Source organism: Pocillopora damicornis, chromosome 9 (genome assembly GCF_964200805.1).
Source record: "Pocillopora damicornis chromosome 9, jaPocDami1.2, whole genome shotgun sequence".
NCBI classification, from domain to species: domain Eukaryota; kingdom Metazoa; phylum Cnidaria; class Anthozoa; order Scleractinia; family Pocilloporidae; genus Pocillopora; species Pocillopora damicornis.
This window is the reverse complement of record NC_142678.1, coordinates 14,787,118-14,813,239: the sequence shown is the minus strand read 5'-3', so window position 1 is coordinate 14,813,239 and position 26,122 is coordinate 14,787,118. Positions and strand designations below refer to the sequence as shown.

At 38.2% G+C, this 26,122-nt stretch overlaps 1 protein-coding gene and 1 non-coding gene across 2 annotated transcripts in view; both read left to right on the top strand.

The window, feature by feature from the left end:
* The window catches only part of LOC113679408 (uncharacterized), a 49,348-nt gene extending 45,375 nt beyond the window's left edge, over positions 1 to 3,973 (top strand). Inside the window, exon 6 of the mRNA XM_089181553.1 lies at positions 3,849 to 3,973. Coding sequence (XP_089037679.1) covers positions 3,849 to 3,973 — 125 coding nt within the window. The remainder of the gene's footprint in view (positions 1 to 3,848) is intronic.
* Positions 3,974 to 4,889: 916 nt separating this feature from the next.
* Positions 4,890 to 22,312, top strand: LOC113679395 (uncharacterized). Its single transcript, XR_016179696.1, has 8 exons — positions 4,890 to 5,105; positions 8,825 to 9,537; positions 9,769 to 10,106; positions 12,626 to 12,703; positions 17,859 to 18,140; positions 19,765 to 20,274; positions 20,979 to 21,344; positions 21,594 to 22,312. It is a non-coding gene; the product is annotated as an uncharacterized LOC113679395 (transcript).
* The last annotated feature ends 3,810 nt before the right edge of the window (positions 22,313 to 26,122 follow it).

The window sequence follows — 26,122 nt, the reverse complement described above, 5'->3', positions numbered from 1 at the left end:
CGGAACACCTGAAGAAGCTAATTATTCAGATAAATGTAAATTGACCACCGTAAACTTTTTACAATGGGCGATATAAATAACCAACGCAGTTGATTAAGGCCAAATTTGTGCATGGGATCGTGGGGCTATGCCTAGTTTCTGAGCCCCTTCGTCCGAGTAGTGTTTTCAACTTTGGCAACTAAGAGAGTACTGTCTCCTTATGCAGATTGTTTAAATAATGTATGATAAAAAAATTACTTAATTAGGGTTTTGCGTGGTATCTGCCTCAGCCTTCGGCTGCGGAAGACAACTCATACCTCACGGCTCGGCTTTGATAATTCATGATATCATACTATTATTATTACTTTCCGGAGGTTGAATGAACGACAGTAAAAACTTAAAAATACTTGTCAGTTTTTGGTGGGATGGTAAAAAGGTTGACTGTGTCTGTGTAATTACATACTTGAGAGAGTATGTTATCAAGTAATTCTGATCATCTTTCATGAAAAAACTGAAGCGAATTGTCTGCATTTTTTAACTGATCAGTGAAGGAAGCAAGTCTTCACCAAGATATGAACTTATGATGTAGTTTCTTTGTTAAAATTTCTTATTTCGAGAACGATGTTGCTGAATCACAGAAATGCATTTATTTAAGCGCAAATTACCTTTTTAAATATGTCAAAATCTGCCAGGGTTTACTATAGGCCCTTGAGTTCCCTCCACTCGACGGTGTGACACAATCTGGAGAACGAAGTTGCTGAATTGGTAGAAATGCATTGATTCAAATGCAGATTATCTCTTCAAATATACCAAAATCTGCCAGAGTTTACAATATGTCCTTGAGTTCCCTCCCCTCGAATCCTGACCGGCTACAACAGCATTCTGCGGCAAGGGCATCACGTGAGTTTAATCATCTCAACTGAAGTGCCGTAAGCGTTCTCTAAAAGTTACTTTTGTGGTGCGCAATTAGTCAGGATCAATTTCAACGGTAAGCTTTACCTTAAGAATAGCCAGTATATGGTTTGAACCTAGTAGTAACTGTCAATCGTGTAGTCTGATCGAACTAGGGAGAGTAGTCTTCAAAAAGATTGTTGTCGATAACGTTAAAGTTTCTGACGTTTGGACAACCTCAGGCAGGGGAAAAAATCATAAGAGACAAGTTATAGCGTCCTAAGCTTAAGAGGAACCTTAGAATCTCTAGAGTAACAAGTTGCCATTTATAATCAGCCTGAAGAGAACCTTATCATCTGCGTTTAAAACATCCGTGTCTCAAAACAGGGAAGTGGAGAGTTCATCCAAGAAAATGCATGCATATGTTCGAGATCGGAGAGGACCCCAAACACCTTATCAAATTCATGTTTACAGAAGTCGGTTGTTAGAACACGATTTTATTTTCCAAACTAGTATTTATGGAAATACGCCAGCAATGGCATTCAAAGACAACCTAAATAATACGATTGTGTGTTCTGCTATTAATTCCCTACCGGTCATGCTTCGTGGCCCAAATTGAAAAATGTCGACAAACGGAAGATTAGTGCACAGCAAAAATACACGTAACAGATACTGCTTTCAACGGGCAAAGCTCAGCTAAGAGATGCTTTTCGTTGCCGAATTTTCTTTGCTATACCTTATCAAATCATACTTTGAGAAGGGTAACTTGATACTAGGAGAAGACATGCTGCGTTTAATTGATTGATCATGTAGACGTAATTGCAATAATACGCGGACAACTTACATAGTGAAAAGAAACCATGTTCAATAAACTTTGTTCCTAATTATAATCACAGGTTTGGCTCCTTCGTTTAATATAGAATGTATGGAGGCGAGAATGTTTCATAGAATGAGAAGTTGTGAGAAAACGAAAAAATGAAAATCAACGGGGATCTGGAATGTTGAAGAAATTGAAGCAATTTATGATTATTCAAAGATGATACTTAACATAACACAGGACGCCCGACATCATCAATCATTCGTAACCATTGAAGCGGGCAAACTTGAATGGTTTGTGAAATTACGTGGCATCTGGCCATAACTTGTGCATCGGAAGAATTTTAAAGCTCTATCGTCACGAATGTGATATTCAAAGAAATCCACACTGAAACAAAACAACCAATCAGATTTCCAGGCTCGTTTAAAGTAACCAATCAAATTGAAGGAAAATGAAAGACAAAGGGGCCATTTGGGAAATCTTGCAACATATTGCAAACAATCTCAGTACTGGATCAATAAAATTTTGTACTGACTAAAAAATTCCCTTTTTGGGCGGTGATAATTGCACTTCGTATCGCGCAATCTTGGTCCGAAATCATACTTTTGATTCAAAAGAATTTGTGCTATGCACTCGTTTGATTGTGAAATTACACGGATGATTTCAGACCAAATTGCAAGACACAAAGTTCATGTTAATGTTTGTAAAGTACAGCTAACTAAATAATATTCCCAACCCATAATATTTTAGAAAGGATGTATGTCGCAGAATTTACTTGTAAAACAACTGTAAGTCTATCATTTAGAACTGACACTGCACCAAAAAGTTCTGAACCACAGAAATGCATCGATATATGTGCAAATTATATTTTTAAATATATCAAAAGATCTATTGAGCCAACTTGACGCTAAATGTAAATTTAAAAACTCAACTTGATTTTCATCCACGGGCCAAGTTTAATTTTGCTACAGACTTCTCATATTTTACAAAAGTGAGGTATTAGTTATATGGCATGATTTTGATACAGATTATTTTAAGATAAAAAGAAAGAACCCACACACATAAAACAACAACACTAGCAGGCACACAAACAAACAGATACTTAAGCAGCCTGAGAAAAGTAAGAAAACATAAAGGGAAGAAGGAAATCAACTTAGGAGTAATGTTCGCAATTTAGACTTAGACAGGGAAAGTCTGCCAAAATTTTGTATTTCTATATTGAGAAAATTGAAAACTTTAGGTACTTGGAAACAAAACGCAAACTGCCTGATATTTGTTCTGCAAGGGGTATGTAAAAGGAATTGCAAAGTCTGGTGTAATAGCAATGAATGCAACTCGAAAACGATAATAATATTTTAAGAGCATTAGGAAGACAGCCTATCTTGAACAAAAACATAACCTTCCTCATTGGAATCGATAAAAATTGTACAGATTAATTTTCAACTCCTTAAATATGGGTTCAGTATGAGCAGTAAAAATTATTTCATGATATAATTTGTACCACCTTCTTCTGGAGTATGACAATACGTTACAATACATTCCCCGAAAGAAAAAAGGATGCTTGATCATAGATTAACTGCCATCCTTACTGGAATATTTTTTCTTTCCTTTAGGTAATTTAGCCTAGTCAGAAGCTGGAAATAGCCAAAATTTGACGGGATTAAAAACCGATTCTCTTGGACGTATGGCTGATTCAGAAGCTAGCAATGAAGGTTTTTATGTTCATAAATTCATAAAACGGTATCAGTTTTACTCAATATCCCTTTCAAGTCGTTACTTGTTATTATTAGATATTGTACTGCTAGTCGCAACAATCGCCAAGGTTCCAAATATTTCACAGTTTATTCAGTCATCTTGTTTACAGGAAAGTATTTGAAATCTATTAACGGATTAGAATTATAGTTAACAAAGGCCAGGATTAATATACATCAACATGGAACAATATATACATGCCATTGGTGTCTCTCGAATCTGCGACTAGTAATATTGGCTTCAACGATCTTATCAATTAATTACGTAAGGCATTGTTACGTAATGTCGCATAAAAACGTCATGCGTTAATTTCGTGTTAAAACGAAACAGATATGGCTTTCGAAGTTATAATTATTGCCGCTCTTTTAAGTCAAAATTTTTGTTTAAATGATGTTTATTTGTTTTTAAGCCACCTCTAGTGATATACCATTTGAACAGGCTCCTGTCACTGAAATCCACATATGGTCAATACTTGGTAAAGTAGGCGCAGACTGGAGACGCCTGGGTGCAGTCTTAGGCTTGAATCAGCGTTGATGAATAATATTGAGGCTGATTGCAGCGAATGCCGTGAAAGGGCATGGAAAGTGCTTCAAAAGTGGGAAGGAAAAAATGGAAATGGAGCAACATTGGGAATGCTTCTAAATACTTTTCACGTGATAGGAAGGAAAGACGTCGTCCAAAAACTGCTTGATGTGTAATCTCCTATTGTAACGGAAATCTCTTATATCAGGTTTATCTAGATCTGTTTACTTTCATGACGAAAAAACTGAACACCTATGCAGGAAAAGATCTTCGGACGAAAGATCTCGTGGCCCTGTCAAGGAGGCTTCATTTCAGATGTAGATCACGCCACGAACAGTTTTTATCATATAAACTATGTATTTTACAGGTATTTCCAGCCCTGAGAAAAGCCATAACAACACACGCAAAAAAATATCGTATTTTTTCGCGTGTGTTTGATATCGCCAGTCAGCTGCTGACTCGCCTATCGCGCCACTTGGCCAGGTTGATGAATGAACGGCGAAGCCTTCACCATTGTCAACCAAGCTCGTTTGTCTGAATTTTTTCGGATAATGGCTGCTAAAAAAATCCGTATCGCTTACAGAAAGTGATGTTAAAATTTTCCTAGAAGGGGAAGAAAACCAAAACTCAAGGCTCAACCTCGTCCGATAATTGCCTATTTTTCTATTGAAGTTGACTGAACGACAGTAAGAACTTGAACACACTTGTCAGTGTTTGATGGAATGCTAAAAAGGCTGACTGTGTCAGTGTAATTACACACTTGAGAGGGAATGTTATTGAGTAATTCTGAACATTTTTCATGAAAAAATGAGGCGAATTGTCTGAATTTTTTAACTGACCAGTAAAGTAGGCAAGTCGTCACTAGGAAATCAACTTATAATGACAGGAAAATCGTAAATTTCGAGAACAAAGTTGCTTAATCTCAAAAAGGCTTTGATTCAAATGCAAATTGTCTCTTAAATATACCAAAGTCTGCCAGAGTTTACAATAGGTCCTTGAGTTCCCTCTTCTCGCCTCCTGACCCGCTACAACTGCATTCTGCGGTAAGGGCATCATGTGAGTTTAATTATCTCAAAGAGCAGTGCAGTAAACGTTCTAGAAAAGTTACTTTCGTGGTGTGCAATTACTCAGGATCACTTCAACGGTAAGTCTTACCTTAAGAATAGTTAGTACATGGTTTAAACCCAGGAGTAATTGACGATCGTGTAGTCTGATCGTCTGAGGGAGAGTAGTCTTGAAAAGGACTGTTGTCAATAACATAAAAGTTACTGACGTTTGGACAACCTCAGGCTGCAGAAAAAGTCATAAGAGACAAGTTATGGCGAGCTTAAGAGGTGCCTTAGAATCTTTAGGGTGACATTTTGTCAATTATAATCAGCATGAAGAGAACTTTATCATCCGTTTAAAACATCCTTGTCTCAAAACAGGGAAATAGGAACTTCATCTAAGAAAGTTTATATGTTCGAGATCGGAGAGGACCCCAAACGCCCTATCAAATTCATGTTTACAAAAGTCAGTTCTTGTCACACGATTCTATTTTCCAAACTAGTATTCAGTTCTATTAAAATACGCCAGCAATGGCATTCAACAACAACTTAAATAATACGAATGTGTGTTCTGATATCAAACCCCTTTGTCATATTTCGTGGCCCGGATTATAGAATGTCAACAATCCGTGATGATTAGTGCACAACAACTGTACCGAGTAACAGTCACTGCGACCAACGGGCAAAACTCAGCCAAGACCTGCTTGTCACTGTCAAATTTTCTTTGCTATACCTTACCAAATAATATTTTGTGAAGGGTAAATTGATGCCGGGAGAAGACAAATGCTGCGATCCAATTGATTGATCATGAAGACGTAATTGCTAAATACGCGGCCAACTTTCATAATGAAAAGTAACCATAACAACCACGTTCAATAAACTTTGTTGCCAATTATCATGGTAGGTTTGACTCCTTCGTTTCATATAGGATGTAGGGAGGCGAGAATATTTTATAGAATTGGAAGTTGTGACAAAATTAAAAACTAAAACCAAAGGGGCTCTGGAATGTTGAAGAAATTGAAGCAATTCATGATTATTCGAGGATCATACTTAACATTGCACATGATGCCCAATATCATCAATCATTCGTAACCACTGAAGCGGGCAAACGTGAATAGTTTGTGAAACTACGTGGCATCTGGCCATAACTTGTGCATTGGAAGAATTTCAAAACTCCTATAACAATAATTTAGCCTGAAGTGCAGTCCTCTTAACGTTATAAGATCGAGCGGCCATGTTTGATTTGGAGTTAGAGTGGACGGTGGGGGTCGGGGGCGGGGGAAGGGCGCACCCCCCTCCTTATTTTTGACCGTCAACCGCCCCCTTAGTAGATTTCTTTCTTTCCCCAGCCTTCTGCTGCCATTACAATCAAAGATGGCGGCCATAATTTTCGTTGACAAAATACTGAGCACTTGCTCGCCAAAATTACACCTGCTGACAATAATTTGGCTTTTTTAAAAATCATTTATGGGATCTTGGAGCTATGCACTGACTCAGCTCGATTTTGTGAATGACGCAGGACATTCAGCACACTGAGCGTGGGTGGGATCATATCTTATCTCTCAGTACTAAGTGATTATAGTCTCTTACCATTACATATAACTCGGTAGAATCAAATCAAACAATGACTCACAGGTAAGACTCAATCGCACAACTTTGTCATTCTTAAGTGTCTTCTAGTTGTTAGATCATATGATAATTCTTGTTATTATACAGAAGACTTACAATAAAAACTTTGATTGGTCGAGAGCATTCAGTCAATAAAAAATTAATGGATGAGGGTTTAGTGATATCTAGAATAATCAAGGTCGAGGTAGGGGTTATCAGCCGAAGTCTCCTTTTGCAGGTTGTTTAAAAATTGTATCACAAAAAAAATGATCAAATTTGGCTACCCCATGACATTATGAATTATCAAACCTCGTGACTGTGTTATCCGCCTCAGCCTTCGGCTTCGGCAGATAACTCAGACCTCGGCATTGATAATTCATGATATCATGCTAAACCTTATCCAATAATTGCTTATTTTTCTCTTGAAGTTGAATGAACTACAGTGAGAACCTGAACACACTTGTCAGTGTTTGACTGTGTCAGTATAATTACACACTTGAAAGGGAATGTTTTCGAGTAATCCTGAACATTTTTCATGAAAAATTGAAGCGAATTGTCTGAATTTTCCAACTGAGCAGTGAAGTAGGTACGTGTTCACCAGAATACGAACTTATGACGACAGAAGATTGTAACGAAGGCTATTTTCAGTTATTTTCGTGACTTTCAATACCCTTCTGTTTTGTGCGATATACTTTCGAATTGGATACCTGTTAGTAGTCTCGGCAGAGAGTTTCTGAACCTCGTCAGTAAAAATTTTCCGAAAAATCACCAGTACCACAAGATTTTCAACAAAAACAACATAAAAGTTAGTAATAGCTGCACAGACAACCCACAAACCACAATTGAGAAACACAACAGAAAATCCTCAAGACAAGCAAGACACCCTCCACGGAAAACAACTGTAACTGCAGGAAAGGAAACGACTGCCCTCTGAAAAACAACTGCCTCCCTTCAAGCGTCGTCTACAACGCTAACGTAACAACAGAAAGTGACACAACCGGAAATAATTACATTGGACTAACTGAAGGAAATTTTTAAACAACGTTACACGCAACACAAACTTTCTTTTCGGAACAGAAACTATTCAAACAGCACGGAACTATCAAAGCATATCTGGACACTCAGAAACAACAACACCAATTCTACAATTAACTGGAGTATTTTAGCTACCGCCCCGGCCTACAGCGAAAAAAGCAAGCGGTGCCACTTGTGCCTCACAGAAAAAACTTTATTCAGTTAGAGCTAAGAAGCCGTCTTTATGAAACAAAAGAACAGAACTCATTTCTAAATGTCGCCACGAGAATAAGTCTTACTTAGCAAATTTCACAAGCCGCCAACGATAGCTCTATAGAATCTTTATTTCACATGTAGATTAGATCATCACACAAGGGAATTAATTAGCTACTTATCTAATTTGTATATAAGGTATGTTCTTCGTTGAATAAAGTTCTGTCTGACGAGCGCTTATGCGCGAAACTCAGAGATACAGAGAATCGATGCGTCCTCTTCTTTAACTTATGTATATTTAACAAATAGATTCTAAGTTGCCGTGCGTCTGTTCAGTAATAGATCACAGAGGACGTCAAAATGTGGTAAGAACAGAAAAGTGGCACACGAGGCGCAGCCGAGTGTGTCACTGATGTTCTTACCACATTTTGACGTCCTCTGTGATCTATTACTGAACAGACGCACGGCAACTTGGAATCTATTTGTTAAATATAATAAAGAATTTAATAAGTTTTAATGATGACGTCATCTATACGTCTATCCTCTAATAGATCATAAGTGAAAACCAATCAGAATGCGTGCATAACTGAGCTTATTATATAAATATGTGTTTATATATATATATATATATATATATATATATATATATATATATACATAAGGGTCCCAATGGGGTTAACCGTTAGCCGTAAAACGGCCAAAATATTTAGCCGTTAGACGTAAAATTTGACAAATTTTAACCGTTAGTCGTAAAAAAAGTTAACCGTAAAAAATATCTCTGGTGGAAACAATGGAAAGGTGTTAACCGCTGGCCGAAAATTGGCCTAAATTTTAACCGATAGCCGTAAAAGCCATCACCCCATTGAGACCCTCATACATATTACAGCACTATAAACTCTTGCTACTGATTAAATGGTTATCAATTTCTTTAAGGTTTTCCCGCACTTGTCCACTTACATGTCATATTCATTGCCGATTTTAGTATTTATGACATGGCAGAAGAAGCCCTTCGATCAACAAGTCTTAGAGCAAATTTTATTCGCCTGACACGGTTACTGATGTGCGGAGGTGTGCACCTTTTGCGGGAGACGTTCGACTCCATTCACTCACCAGCTGATCTCCCTTTAAAACTCGCTGATCCTGCCATACAGGCGCAGCTGAGAGGAGCACAACTTACCCAACCAGAGAGGGTTTGTCTGAACCCATCCCCAGGGGTGTATGGCAGGTCCAACGATTTTGACATCACATTAATCTTCAAGTTATTTAGGACAATTTGCGGCCTGACCCCACCCCCTGGACCGAAAGGATGGGATGTTTTACCAAACGGCTCAGACCACAGTCTGGTGGCAGATTTAGTACGAATAAAATATTATCGAAATGCGATTTATGGTCACCGTCGAACTATGAAAATATCTGACATCGATTTTATTCGTCTCTGGGAGGAAATTAAGGAGGCTCTGTTAAGAATTGCCACAAATATTAGTCCTGCAAAGAGAGATGAGTGGGAGAAGTCCATTGATGATCTTCTTCGTAATCCTTTGATGCCAGATGAGGAGAGATGCATTGAAGAACTGGAGATCTGGTATAAGCAAGATATGGATATTAAAGATGAATTGGTGGATGTGAAAGATGAATTGACAAAGCTTAGAGAGGAGCTGAGAGAGGAACTGAGGTCTCAGCGACCCGTGGTCATAGGTCAGTAAAAGAGTAAATTTAAATTTCCATCAAACAAAGTAAGAAAACCTTATCCTCAGATTCCTTCAATGTTAATCAGATGTTGCAATTTTTTCCGAAGATCCTTATTTAATTACTTTGATCTTGCACATTTTCTTTAGAAATAAATTTACAAAATGCCAATAGTGCTCTTTTTTGAGTTTAAATTAATAGGTTAATTAACAGGTTAATATTTTGTTATTTTTCTATCAGTCATACAGATGGACGAAGCAGATGGACCAAATAATCCACGGGACATAGATATTTGGAACGTAATTTTATCATTTCAAGAATCAGTTGATCTTATCTTGCGATACTTGTGGAGTAAACTTAGGGAGGGAGCTTGCATATTACAGTTGAATGCAATTCATTGCAAGTCCTTGAAGGATTGTGGGAAGATTATCGCAGTGGTCATCTTAATTCAGTTGCCCAGGTAATGCTAATAACACCACAGGTTTTGGAGAAACTTGGTCTCACTGAGCTGAAGCTGAAGACCTTTATTTCCAAGGATCAGTATGAGAAAGTGAAAAAGCTGTTGGAAGCGAGCCCAGGTGATTATCTAGAGTTTACCAACATTGAAGTCTAAGCGTTTTTACAGTTTTTATTGATTTGTGACAATAAGGCTTTCTTCACCAAAAAGGAAACATGGACGGTGTATTGCAGATATTTGAGTTCAGTTTTTCTCACTATTTGGAGCCAGCTAATGGTCTTGATGGTCTTTGATCAGATGCAGCAATTAACGAGGGTAGTGAACTTTGGGTGAAATAAGAAAATAAAGGGAGGTGAAGATTAAGACCCGAAATTGAATCCGGCCAAAAAAAATAGTTTTGACCACTTTTCCATTTAATTTGTTTTCCGTTTCCTTAATGTTAATTATTAAAAGGAGGGGAAGACAAGAGCGAAACTCAGCCCTTGGAAGCTACAGTCACAAAGTCTATTGCTGAGGGATCTACCGAGACAGGTAAAGTAACGATATTTAACATGATGCCTTGAATCCAGCCGCCTCAAGGATGGTTAAAGTTTTACAAGGCAGTTAGTTTGTGGATTTGTACAGCACCGATGCGCAGGCCCCAAGAGATAGCAGCTAGAACCCTTCATTGCTTAGATACTCTCCGCATTATGCTATAATTCATGTATAGTCTTGGAGTAATCAGATTAATCTTTACGAAACGCATTTCAGGCTCTAGGCAGTCACTTGAGCAAATAAACTTACATTTTATAGCTCTTTATACAAGATGATTTTCAAGGAAGCTAAAAAATGTGAATATTTTTTGAGAGTTTTTGTAGGAATGGAAAATTTCACGTTTAGAGAGATGCCTATTGGCGAAATGTTGATGGGAAAATCGTAGCGTTTCTTTCTTCTGTCGTTTATTACTTTGGAGATTTGCTGAAATCAGCAAATACCTCTTTTGTAAAGCACAGTACATTCATCAGTCTATAATATGTTTGTTTATTATCATTATCGCTCATTTTAAGAGATTTAAAAGTCACATGCTGCGTGTTGGTTGACATACAAGCTCCCGTGTGCGACAACTTCGGTTTTTACAGACGAGAAATTCTGCCCTCTCGCCTGAGAGGAAATATCAATAGCTCCATCAAATTCAAAAACGGTGCTACTATTCCGAAAATAAAACTAAAATAGTGTTGTCGTTGTCACTTACCGCCATCGAACATTTCCATGCAGAACTCCGCCAAAATAAAGTCTGTGGCGTGACCCGAAAACTTATTGTAGGAATTATTAATTGGCGTTGCTCATGCTGTCTGCTAAATAACAATTTCAGAATATTCTGCAGATCTCTATCTCTATTTGATTACTTCGATCGTAAAGTATGGGAACCTTTTTTAAGCTTTTTACAAGTACATCGGTAAATCTACATCTCTCTCGATCGAGTGTTGCCGGCGTTGAATGGCCAGTATTGACCATAACTTAAACCCTTTCTACTAATAATTGCTTCAAAGACCCCCTGTGATTTATAACTTTATTTCTCAAGCGGATGTGTTTTTATTTGCTATTTATTGCCATTAGAACATGAAAGTAGGTCCCGATAATTTTTATGTTTCGACACCGTAAATTGAGAAATCAAAAGTAATTACACACGAGAAAGTTTACTTTTAGCCCTCTAGCCACCGAAGGTAAATTTATGCAATGCAGCGTTCTAAGACCTTAGTATACTAGAGATGTTTCATAGACGACGGTATCTAATGTGTTGAGGGGTCAAATATTTGCGCTAAATCTGTGGCCATAAAACAGATCACGTACTCGTACATGTAACGTCCGAAAAAATATCACGCATGTACAACACCGTTGACGCACTTGGCGAATTCTTTCCGCTTGCTTTAGTCGAAAAGAGACAACTTATTTACTGTTTGTATTTAAGCAAGTTTATTTACCCTACTTGTGAAAGCAGGGTAAATAAAAGGTTTTACTTTCTCAGTTCGTGCGGTGATACTCACTAGTTTGTTCCGTCAAGGACAGGAAAAAAAAAACTCGCCTTTGATGTGAAGTCACTTCGACCTAGACAGAAAAATTAGGCTCACACTGTCATAATCAATGGTTTGGTACCGTAAGTATCAATTAAGTTGCATCATCGCCCTTTGATCATAGCAATGAAAAATGTGCGTTCCTCATGCTCAGTACATTTATTATTACATTTGGAAAATTTTTTCACTCGAGGGCGAGGTCACTTAACTTGGCGCGTCCTTACTTTGGCCAAAGATAATTGCCGAACATGCGGCGAGGAGACCTATAAAATGCCGAAGAGAGCATTGAAGAATTAGACCCGAAATTGAGCAGATAGTTTTGACTACTTTTCCATTTAATTTGGGCTTTCACCCAGTTGAAGCTTGCTCTGTTGTGACTGTCGCTCAGTGAGTTTTTCTCTTTACTATTGTTATTTTGGTTTTTTTTTCGTTTTTTTTTCTTCTTCTTCTTCTTTTACCAATTTACATAAACTGTCATCATACTGTTATTTATTATCATATATATATGTTATGTACTCAGTGAAAGTCGAATAAATAAATAAGTAAAAATAATTTGTTTTTCCGTTTCCCTAATGTTAATTATTTTAAGGAGCGGAAGACAAGAGCGAAACTCAGCCCTTGGAAGCTACAGTCACAAAGTCTATTGCTGAGGGATCTACCGAGACAGGTAAAGTAACGATAGTTAACATGATGCCTTGAATCCAGCCGCCTCAAAGATGGTTTAATTTTTATGAGGCAGTTAGTTTGTGGATTTGTATTGCACCGATGCTCAGGCCCCAAGAGATAACAGCTAGAACCCTTCATTATGTAGATACTCTCCTCATTATGTTGTAATTCATGAAAAGTCTTGGAGATGTTTATTTACAGAAATCAGATTAATCTTTACGAAACGCAATTCTGGCTCTAGGCAGTCACTTTAGCAAAAGCCACCTATATTTTATAGCTCTTTATACAATGTGATTTATTAAGGAAGCTAAAAAATATTGGCATTTTTCGAGGGTTTTTGTAGGAATGAAAAAATTTCACTTTTGAAGAGATACCTATAAGCGAAATGTTGATGGAAAAATCGTGGCGTTTCTTTCTTCTGTCGTTTATTACTTAAAATCAGCAATTACCTCTTTTGTACGGCACAAAACATACATTAGTCTATAGTACGTTTGTTTATTATCATTATCGCTCATTTTAAGAGATTTAAAAGTCACATGCTGCGTGTTGGTTGACATACAAGCTCCCGTGTGCGACAACTTCGGTTTTTACAGACGAGAAATTCTGCCCTCTCGCCTGAGAGGAAATATCAATAGCTCCATCAAATTCAAAAATGGTGCTACTATTCCGAAAATAAAACTAAAATAGTGTTGTCGTTGTCACTTACCACCATCGAACATTTCTATGCAGAACTCCGCCTTTCTGTGGCGTGACCCGAAGACTTATTATAGGAATTATTAATGGGTGCTTCTCATGCTGTCTGCTAAATAACAATTTCAGAATATTCTGCAGATCTCTATCTCTATTTGATTACTTCGATCGTAAAGTATGGGAAACTTTTTAAGCATTTTACAACTACATCGGTAAATCTACATCTCTCTCGATCGAGTGTTGCCGGTGTCCCAGCGGATTTGGACCCCCTATCAAAACTGAGTGAAAACATCATCCTTAACGTTCTAGTAAAAATGGATGATACTTTACTTTCCATTGCGCACTAAAGTATGTTTTTAATTCAAAACATGCGTATCGGTAATGCATACGAACTGGCATCCCGTCGGATGTTTCTTTTGACCCAGGGAAAATGGGCAAGAATTTAGTTTAATGTCTGGAGAAAGGTCGTTTTTGAATCTTTTCCGCGATAGCCGAACACCGCTAGATTCAATAAGAGAAAAATTTGACACTAATTTATTTTATCATTATTCAATGCCCGAGTGTTGTAACGACATGGTACAGTGTGAGTGGTGCGAGGAATGGTTACACAGGAGCTGCGAGGGATTTAAGACTGCCCCGGTGCATCTGAAAATAAGCTGAGAGTTCCAATAGTTCAGTATAGAAACATTTTACTTATCATAGGCTTTACGAACGACTTGTAGTAGGAGTAATTTGTTCAGAAACTGTTTAATGTTACTATTTTAGAAAATCAGACTGAGTCATTTTTGTGACAGGACGCAATAGTCTCCACTACTTTTATGACGTTTCGTATCAAAGTTGGTTCGCATCAGAAGAAGCAAAGATTTACTGTAACAATTTCAATAGTTCAAGTGCAGTGGTTTGTTCACATCAAATTCTTGCATATACTGTATGACTCACTATAACAAATGCGGTAGAATTGGAACAAAATGGCTGGTTTTTTGGTCATTGAAAAGAACATTGACAAAAAGCTTCTAAATGGAATTAGTCACCAAATATGATACAAAGGATGCTTAAAAGGAAAGTCGGATAGGGGGTCCAAATCTACGAAGGGGGGGTCCATATCCGCTTGCGGATTTGAACCGGGGTCCAAATCCGTGGGGGGTCCAAATCCACTGTGACACCGGCATTGAATGGCCAGTATTGACCAGAACTAAAACCTTTTCTACTAACAATTACTTCAAAGACCCCCTGTGATTTATAACTTTATTTCTCAAGCGAATGTGTTTTTATTTGCTATTTATTGCCACTAGAACATGAAAGTAGGTCCCGATAAGTTTTTTGTTTCGTGACTCTCAAAAACTGTGTTTGCGACACCATAAATTGAGAAATCAAAAGCAATTACACACGAGAAAGTTTACTTTTAGCCCTCTAGCTACATAAGGCAAATCTATGCAATGAAGCGTTCTAAGACCTTAGTAAACTAGAGACGTTACATGGACGAGTATCTTGTAGTTATAGTAGTAGTGTTGAGGGGTCAAATATTTGCACCAAAACTTTGGCCATAAAACAGATCACGTACCATGTCGTACACGTAACGTCCGAAAAATGTCACGCATGTGCAACACCGTAGGCACACCTGGCGAATTATTTCCGCTTACTTCAGTCGAAAAGAGACAACTTGCTTACTTTCGTAGAAAAGGTTGTAGTTATTCCTCGTGGTGAAGCTAAGTTTTTCGTTTGTCTCACGATGTAGTCACTTGTGATGTAGATCGCCACGTTTCGACTGCATACTGCTGGTCTTCTTCAGGCGACGAGGTCGACTGGTTATGTGTGATCTTATAAAGCATGATGCTCCGCTGTGATTAGTTTTTCGACAGCTCTGATTAATGCATCTCAATCCTTGCTGTTCACTCAGTGATTTGCTCCCTCGGCGGTCTGCTGTCGCACCGCTCTTGCTCAGCCTGTCTTAATCTATGGTTTGATACCGCAAGTATCAATTAAGTTGCATCTTTGCGTTTTGATCACAACAATGAAAAATGTGCGTTTCCTCGTGCTCGCTACTTTTATTTTTACATTTAGAAATTTTTATTTACTCGAGGGTATGGTCACTTAGCTTGGCGCGTCTTTACTCTGGCCAAAGTTAATTGCCGAAGATGCGGCGAGGTGACCTGTAAAATATCGAATGGAGCACCGTTCCGAAAAGAGCATAACGCATAAATTATGACTGATTATGCAATCGAATTTAGGTTACTCATTTCACAAAAAGTTAAAACAGCCTACAAAACGCTTACATCCCTATGTGTAACGTGGCGTAAATTGACTACAGCGGGTCTCCTAATTCTTATCCTGTTTAACTATTACTTAAGTAGAGGGTCCCTAATAGGTAGTTCGGGATTCGGGATTGTACCTATTTAAGGCTGGAATCCAGGAATTTAGGGCTGGGCGTAAACATTTGTCACAGTAGCAAAAGTAAACATTTGTTACAGTGCGTCAGCGCTCTGTCACACAGGAAACAACGACAGCAAGAGCTATCAGAGAGACATTCAGCCAAGCAAACTGATCAACCTCGACCGCTCTCACTTGGAGGAGCAGCAAGGAAAACAGCGAGAGACAAGACGAAAAAGAAGATGAAAAATTAGTGAACGATTCCTTGAGCGATGATGGTGAAATTCCATCTTGGGAATGAGAGGCTGATTTTCACCTCGAAGAAGTTCTCGCTACAGAAGGAGTATTCGCTTCAATAGCAGAATTGTGTTCAGTTAATTTTTCTTTGTTTCTGTCGTTAAAGAACTATGGGATTGCCATCACCTGCACCTATAATGTTTTATGTACTTTTTGACACTGCTATTCATTTCTTTGATACCGACCTTAATACGCTAGTCCGTGATCGAAGTTGACATTGTTATTCGTTTCTTTGATACCGACCTTAATACGTTTGTCCGTGATCGAAGTTAAACGGAAGGAAGTCGTTACCATGAAAATAGCGTACGTTACAGTTTCTTGCAAACTGTTAAAACTTATAAAATGAACGATCTCATTATTTTGATGAAAAGAGATAAACTTACGCCTTACGGTGACCATAGACTTTAATGGATCAAAGCTGGTAGAGAAAATCATCACCCACCGAAAAGGCCCTCTTACGTTTAGGTGATGGACTAAGACAATATTTCATGATCGGGTCGGGATTGGCCGGTAAAAACAGTCAGGATCGCGGGATTTAAAGAAAATTTTTAGTCGGGATCGTGGGATGGAAGAAGCCCATTGGGGACCCTACAAGTAGCGTTATCTAAATTTGGGTAGCGACAATCTATCCAACAGAACATGGACAACAACAACGTCCTATAAGTAGAATGTTATGTTTGTAACGAATGGCTTTGTAGTGTAATCGAATTAAGCTGTCATTGTAGAGATAATACAAATATTAGGAAAAGATAACGTTCAAGTCAGTATATGGTTTGAACTCAGGAGTAACTGTCGATCGTGTAGTCCGATCGTTTGAGGGAGAGTAGTCTTGAAAAGGACCGTTGTTGATAACTTAAAAGTCATTGACGTTTGGACAACCTCAGGCAGGGGAAAAGTCATTAGAAACAAGTTATAGCGAGCTTACTGAAGGGGCCTCAGAATCTCTGTGGCAACATTTTGTCATTTACAATCAGCATCAAGAGAACCTTATCATCCGTTTAAAACATCCATGTCTCAAGACGGGAAAGTAGAGACTTCATCCAAGAAAATTTATATGTTAGAGATCGGAGAGAGCCCCAAACAACCTATCAAATTCATGTTTACAGAAGTCGGTTCTTGTTACAAGATTTTATTTTTCAAACTAGTACTTAATTCTGTGAAAATGCGCCAGCAATGCATTCAACCACAACATCAGTTAAATAATACGACAGTGCGTTTGGATATTCATTCCCTTCGTCATGCTTAGCGGCCCGAATTAACGAGTGTCAACAAACAAAAGATTAGTGCATAGCGACTGCAACCAACGGGCGATTCTAAGCCAAGAGCTGCTTTTCGTTGCCGAATTTTCTTCCTCATCAAATAATACTTTTAGAAGGGTAACTTGACACAGAAAGAAGATGAATGCTACGATTTAATTGATTGTTCACGTAGACGTAATTAGCAAAATACGCGGAAACCTTTAATAATGAAAAGAAACCATAGCAACCATGTTTAATGAACGTGGTTCTCAATTATCATGGCAGGTTTGATACCTTTATTTTAAGTAGGATGTAGGGAGGCGAGAATATTTTATGGAATAAAAAACTGATTCAAAAACTGATTCTCCTGGACGGATGGATGATTCAGAAGCCAGAAATGAAGGTTTTTATGTTCATAAATTCATAGAATGGTATCAGTTTTACTCATAATTATCCCTTCCAAGTCGTTACTTATTATTATTAAATATGGCATTAGGAGTTATAATTATTGCGGCTCTTTTTAAGTCACAATTTTTTTTCAACTGATGTTTACTTGTTTTGCAGCCACCTCTAGTGATATAGCATTTGAACAGGCTCCTGTCACTGAAATCCACATACGGTCAATATGTGGTAAAGTGGGCACAGACTGGAGAGATCTTGGTACAGTCTTACGGCTTGAATCAGCGTTGATGAATATTATTGAGGCTGATCTCAGCGAATGCCGTGAAAGGGCACGGAAAGTGCTTCAAAAGTGGAAACAAAAAAACGGAAATAGAGCAACAGTTGGAATCCTTATAAATGCTCTTAACGAGATAAATAGGAAAGACGTCGTCGAAAACCTGCTCGGTATGTAATCTCCTCTTGTGAAGAAAATCTCTCAATACTAGGTTTATCTAGATCTATTTACTTTCCTAACGAAAAAACTGAACACCTATGTAGGAAAAGATCTTCGAACGAAAGTCTTCGTGGCCTTGTCAAGGAGGCTTCATTTTAGATGAAGATCGCGCTGCGAACAGTTTTTATTGTGCCTTCCTTCTAGAATGGCCTGAGGCGCTATGTAGTGCTGTGTCGTGTAAGTCCATAAACCTTCCCCACGCCCTTCACGGTTTTCAAAATGGTTTCACGAGACACTCATAAAGTCTCTTGTGACTCGTCCTGGTTCTGCTCCGACACTAGCCATCATTGAACGAATCTGATCGGGTTTCTTCGGATTCATTTTTGGTTTTGACGGGTTTAGTTCGATGTTTGCTAAGGGTCTCATCTCTGCATTTTGACATTGTTATCGACTTGAAGGTAAAAGATATGTCTTCAAACGTTCTCACGTGTGCGTTCTAATCTGAACACTTGAAAACATATCCTTTGAAGAAGAGTGTAAATTGTAAGGAGAAAAAATTGAAAAGAAACCACAACAAAAGGACAACAATAAGTTGACGCGGCCAGGGCTCAAAGCTTACGCTCAAACTTTCGGACTCGAAAGGAGTAGGTACATCCATCGTGCTAGGGACGAATGGCGTGCGAATGTTAGCGAAGTTTTGTATATTAATACATTTGACGCACATTAGATATATATACCTATTCGATTAATTTACCTGCCCTCGGCCTGTAAATTTACCAGTGTACAAACTCTATTCTAACCAAATCCTCCTTTTGTCAAAATTTTGGCATTGACAAGAGCTTTTCATTAACACTTTTACATTTTGTACCACGTTGCTCTTTTTACTGCAATACTCTACAATTGTACAACGGTAGGCACATGCAGTGCACCAAGAAAGTGGTATCTAATTAAACGTAGCCTTAAGTTAAAGAAAACCAAAGTTAAAGCAAATGGAATCTTTGTTTGCAGAAGGTAATAGGTTGTGAGGTCCATCGACGTATCTGCGCACAGTCTCTCAGGTTGTAGCATTGTCGTGGAAGCTTAAAGCCCTTAAACTCGAGTTAGATCTCCTCAAATAATTGAAGAAATTGAACTAGTTCACCACTGCAATTGCATATGCCAACATTTGAGTAATTGTTAGGGCAATGTTAACGGCTTGTAAAGCCAGCAACCTTATTACCGTGTACATCTGCAAATCTTTTGCCTCTTTGCATCTAGGAACGGGAAATGTGAAGAAAAGGTTAAGCTGCGCTCGGGCACTAAGTGGGAATTTACAGAGAAAACTGGAAAATCAATATTTCGGGAAGGTTCTATGTGTAAATATCCAAGGATAGAGACAAATTTCTCGCGGCTCGAAATTTTTGCGAAGTTAAAGTACTACAGCAGGGGCTTAGAGCCTGAATGTAGCGAAAACAATAGGACAAATTGAATTACTCATACATGTCCAATAAAATGCCAGTGCAAACAGAAATCTTATTTTACCCAGTATTAAGTTACCTTCCTGAAAACTTTTTACTTTATTATTTAAGAAAGAGCTTACTGTAACCTTGTTACCTTCGGTTAACATTTGCAAATTTCCTTCCACTATCTAACTAGATACAGAAAAAGTGGAGGCCGGATTGAACTTCGTTCGAACTGCAAGTGGAAAGTTACGAAAGGACGCTAAACTTGTAAAGGAAGAAATAAAACGGATTCATAACGAAACACGGAAAGAACTCGAAGAATTAAAAGAAATCGTGTACAAAATACAAACAGCAACGGGAGATGAAGAGCGACAGCACATGGAAACTAGGATGCAACGCATAGAGACAACAATTGAACGGCTCGACGAGCAGGATCCAATGCAAATATTGACCCGATTGGAAGAAATTTGCGGCAGGATTGACGAGGATCGGCGTGTTGTACAGGACAGCAACAAAATAATCCCTGAAAACCAAAACGCGGTGGTTGGAATGTCATTCGAAGCCGACAGGAATGCATCAGATGAACCAAATGAGAGCCAACAGGGGGAAACCACATCGGCAGATCCAATCCAGAGAGACACAATACGGAGGGATTGGCAGAACGAAAGATACAATGAACCTATTATACGACCTTTGCTTGACGGTAGGCTTATTCTACACAAATTATTATCAACAAAATTTGTAATGTTCTGTCCGAGAGACGTCGATGGAGTGAGATAAACGAAAACGAGTTAATTCGAATTAAAAACTTTCGTTTTAATTTCAAAACATATCTCTCAACATTCCTATGCGCATGTTCAGTGTGCACGAAATACCGAAATGCAGCATTCTCTGAACACCCATCTTAAGATTTCAACTGAAATTGGACGATAAATGAATCACTTAGTGATACTGTAGTTCGCTGATCCTTTTTTAAGTTAATTTAAAATTTTTTAGCACGAAGTTCAATAGATTATATGTCAATTATTTATGCAATCGTTGATTGGGTTTAAAACCTCGTCATTTTCGTCTCCATCTTTGGGTATAAAATAAGTTACCTTCATTTTTTCTCTAAAGTGTTCGATAGAGATAACTGTGAACGTCATTTTCTTACAGATGTTGATCGAATACCGGCCTAATTTTCCTTGTTTCGAAAACATAACTGAATTTATCACCTTTAGAAGTGATGATTTCTATGTCGTCATAGTGACTGAGCCTACTGGCATCGCGGTTTTACTCACGAAAGTTTTACATTTTAATTTTTCAATTAATACCGAGGTCAAACTCAACTTTTGTTCGGAGAATGTTTTATGTTATGCAATCTCTGCAACACGTTTGCTAAACGATTTCTTTGACTCAAATTTGCAGGATATGAAAAGGAACTCAACGACGTGGAAGGAGAAAGAGATTCACTGAAAACCAAATCTGGTAAATCAGACCAAACGAACCAAAGACAACTGGAGAAGAAAAGAAAGTTAAAAACAAATAATAAACAAGTTAAAGAGGAAAGAAACGAAGCCATTGAACCAAACAAAGCAATGGTGGAGCAGATTCAAAAGCTTGAAGCCGAGAAAAAGGAGCTCGAAATGACGTTAAATGGTCAAACCGATCTGAAGACTGAAAATAAAGAGCTGTCGACTCAAATAGAAAGGCTGACAAAAAAAGCAAAAAACTCTGAGTTTGAGTGCAAGCGGCTACAAGAAGAGCTCAAGACGTACATAAATTACCAAAGTCGTAAGTACACGAAATAACTTTTTAAAAGATAGTATTGATTTTCCATCTTTGGCCAATCTGTTTTAGTATAAAGAGGTACAGCCTTGCGCTATCTCTATTTACGTGTCATATTGGCTTAGTTTTTCTTTAACCCCTTCTTTTCCGTTAAGCACATTTTTCGCTGATGTTGAATTATATACGTATGGGGAGGGGAGGCAAGGTATTTTTTTTTCTTTTAATGTTATCTATCTTACTTTCGTTTCCACTTAGGCGTTTTCTTACCAGCTGGAAAGGAATTTGCCGGCATATGCACTGGTGTCATCTGCTTCCTAAAACAAAGATTGAGAGATGCACCCTGCGCTGAACTGATTGCATCCAGATCCTCCGATGGCCCTGGAGATGGGGCTGACGTATTAAACCATAAGATAGGCACCGTCAGTGGGACAGAAGAAAAGAAAAATTCGTGGTGGTCTATTGATCTGGGCTCAAGCCATCGGCTTGTGATCACACACTACGCTTTAAGGCATGGCAAAAGAGAAAAAGAGTCACTGCTAACCCAGTGGCAGCTGAAGGGATCAAATGATGGGAAGCACTGGGAAAACATTGAAACTATTCACGACAAGAAAGATCCACAGTTCAAAGACCCTACTCCATTTTGTACAGGCAAATGGTCTGTCAAAGGGGAAATAGGGCCTTTTCGTTTTTTTCGAATTTTCCAGACAGATGTTAATTCCTCTGGCAAATATGGAATATACCTATCTGGAATTGAGTTGTACGGAGTACTTCTGAGCATGTGTGAGCTAGGAGCTATGGAGGCTTTATCCTATAAAGTTTTCATCAAGCAGCCGAAATAAAAAGTAAACTCTCAGAAAGCAAGGTCTTTGTACGACCCCCCATTAAAAGATTGTCAGGTTTTTTTAAAATTATTTTCTACAAGATATTTTTGCCAGCAAGTAACTGGTTTAAACACGTCGCGTGAGTGTTTATACCAGAGTTATTCCCCAATATAAACCTTACATTAAATACGATAAAAGTCGATAACTCTTAAGATAAAGAAATTTGTTTGTTAATGAATTCGAGCAAGAGAACACCGTAAAGTGAACATTGCACGCAGTAAACGGTTAGCTGTTCGTAAAAATTTTGTGCCACGCGTTCCAAAAGTGTTTGAAGTGTACTAAAAACACAGGCCTCCATTTGGCGCGAAAATATGTACCGATAAGCATATGATCTGTTCCGAGACCCTTTTCCAAGAGCTATAGCTTATTGCTTTCTCCCAAGAATTATGAATAAAGAATAAATAAATAAAGAATAAATCTGCTAGCGCTTTATCAAAACTGCTGCAATCTGATTGGTTATGCTTCAGCTTTTTAACCCTAACCTTTAGGAGAGTAGAGTGGATAACCATTGTGTGATTGAAACAAAATAAAATGAACACATAAACCTGTCTAGTTGAAAAGTTTTGGACGACTGGTAGATTTGTACCAAAACAATTAGAACAAGAGCTTTAGATTTCTTTACGTCGGATAAGAGACTCGACTTCGCCCTCATCAACTACATCATGGGATAGATTGATATACTTGTTAGATACACGTAGATGGTGAGTTGATTGGGTAGCACGTGGCCTGTCCGCTTTTAAGTCTTAAACGACTAAGGATATGATAAAACGTCATCTATGCGCCTGTCCTCCAAAAATCATACGTATGAACCAATCAAACTGCCCTAATAAAGCCTCGTTTTTGCGGATTCGCGGGGAAAGTATTTCATTACTTGCACTCAGATTCATACTAACTAAAACTAAGTCCTTTATACTGATAAAAAAAAGTGATGGAAAGCGTAAATAATCAAGGTAGGTTTCAAGAGACTGAATCAATTTCTGAAGACATTTTTAATACAGTACGTTATCTCAAAGCTGTTGGTGGGATCGTATTTGTATCAGTTATCTGTATGAAGTATCATCACAACATCTGAGTAAGGTTGAGAGAAACTTTTTTCCCACAAAATATCATTGTTACATTCCCACCTATCATAATTGTTTGTAGGGTCACAGATTAAACAACATTAAAGTAAGCGTCTATTTTATCAAATGTAAGTCTGAAGTGGTTATTTTTCTTCACAAGTCGAAAAGACACGAAAAAGACGCGACTCGCGCTCTTTTCCTCGCTTTACGTGTGTGTCTACTCGAGCTCTTTTCGCCTCGCGCGCGTTGTGATTTTCTCATCAACCAACTGTTTGGCAAACGTGATAATGCCTCTCTTGTCTTGTTTTTGTTTTTCCATCCATTTTTAAGCCAAAGGAGTATGAGTATAGCTGTATTTTTTAAAATCAGAAGGTTAGAATCCTTTTTAATTTTAGTTTGATATGAGAAACAATGGCCTATAATTAACTCTCTATGCTAAACTGGATTGCCGCGAGCTCAAGCCCTATTCAGAAGGAATGTTTCAGACCATTAAAAATAATCATGAGCACTGTGGGCTTACTTTCCCGTGTGCATCGTCAAAGCCTTATCTTCTATAAGTCTCCCTAAATTCTAATATTTACTTTCAACCGCACACGATCCTTTAAATTCTTTGATAAAAAGTTTGCTCCTGAAGCATGGATCTCAATATATTTTTAAAACCTGAACATGCACTTTCCGCTCAGCCAATATTCAACACCAATTGAAATGCTCATGTAAATAATCAAAAGTGTAACTAGTCTAAGGTAGACTGAAGAAATGGCCTGTGAGCGGGTTAAAAAGGCTAAATTGAAGGAGCTAAACTAATTCTTATTCTCCCAACAGCTGTTTCATGCGTCAGCTGTGCGTTTATGGGGATATGAATCACGCAGGAAGTTAGAGCACCAAAGGCGCGTAAGAGTTTGTTGAGGCGTCGCCGAGTTTAATTCTAGCTTATTAAGTACCTCCTTTTTTCGATGAGAGCACAGCTGACTAATGAGTCCGTTATTTTATGAATTTTTCCGGGGTGTTAGCATAAAGATGTTCTATAAAGATTAGTTTATCGTCAGCGCACACATACGTCATCATTTTTCACAACAGCATTTTTATGATAAAGTAAATTATACACGCATTTTGATAGGTTCTTACTTATGATCTTTTGGAGGACAGACGCATAGAAATCGTCACCATTAACAATAATTTGGCTTTTTTTTTTAATCATACAAAACAAATAGATTCCATATTAAAGCTGGTCTGTACAGTAAATATGTATATAGATTAAAACATAGATCCATTTCTGCAACGAATATGTAATCCTAAACTATCAATGGGATCACATGGGAGTCACACACCTGGCCTGAAATGTAATCGAACATCTGAATAAGCTAATTTTTCAGATAATGCAAAATGGCCGCGGTAAACTTTTTACAGTGGGCGATTTACATTTCCAACGCAGTTGGTGAAACCCACATTTTCCAAGTTTCTAGATAATTTGAGCATGGAATCCTGGGGCTATGCGCCGACTCAGCTAAACAATTATTGGATGAGGTTTTTGTGATACCTGGAATAATCCAGGTCGGGGTAGAGGTTACCGAGACCTTGATTATTCTGGATATCACAAAAACCGAATCTAATAATTGTTTTATTACACATTGGACGAAAAAAAAATGGTCACTTCAGTAAGTGGAACTGATAACTTATTTCTAGGCGTGTAAAAGTATACAAATCAGCAGGCAACACAAAGCGCGCGAACTTGACACGATTACCCGCAGAAATCATTCACCGCGGTCATACATGACATGATTACTGTGACCTTGAGTGTCTTTGACCTGATTATTGTATAATCTGCAGCCAGATGACGTCCTAGGCGCTGATTTCGAAAACTCACAGTACGCTTTCGGCTAATCAGAAAAGAGATAGTGAGTATCCAATAGCGGGCGGCCAATTTACGTTATCACCTCAGTTGATTATGCCAAATTACCCTGTTATACTCTCCCACCGACGAAGCTCCGCAGTTTCTTTAGAAACTTACCTCCCTTTGACATAATATCATGTCGAGTTCAAAGTCTACGTCGTTTCTAAGCCCCCTCGTCCGAGTAGTGCCTCCTTTTGGAGGTTGGTTTAGAAATGCATGACATATCGGCTTTCGCATGATAACATGAATCATCAAACCTTGTGTCTGTGTTATCTGCCGAAGCATCAGACCTCGGCATTGATAATTCATGATATCATGCTCGACCTCATCCAATAATTGCCTATTTTTCTCTTGAAGTTGAATGAGCGTCAGTAAGAACTTGAACACACTTGTCAGTGATTGATGGGATGGTAAAAAGGCTGACTGTGTCAGTGTTATTACACACTTGTAAATTGTACGCGTAAATTTCGAGAACGAAGTCGCTGAATCGCCAAAATGCATATATTAAAATGCAAATTATCTCTTTAAATATACAAAAATCTGCCAGAGTTTAGAATAGGTCCTTGAATTCTCTCTTCTCGACTCCAGACCGGTTACAAGAGCATTCTGCGATAAAGGCATCATGTGAGTTTAACTATCTCTGAGAGTGGTGCCCTAAACGTTCTAGAAGAGTTACCGACTTTGTGGTGTGCAATCAGTCAGGATCAGTTTCAACGGTAAGCCTTGCCTTAAGAATAGTCAGTATATGGTTTTTAACCTTGGAGTTACTGTCGATCTTGTAGTCTGATCATCCGAGGGAGAGTAGTCTTGAAAAAGACTGTTGTCGGTAATGTAAAAGTTACTGACGTTTGGACAACTTCAGGAAGGGGAAAAGTTATATCGAGGTTAAGAGGGGCCTTAGAATTTCTAGGGTAACACTCTGTCATTTACAATCAGCATGAAGAGAACCTT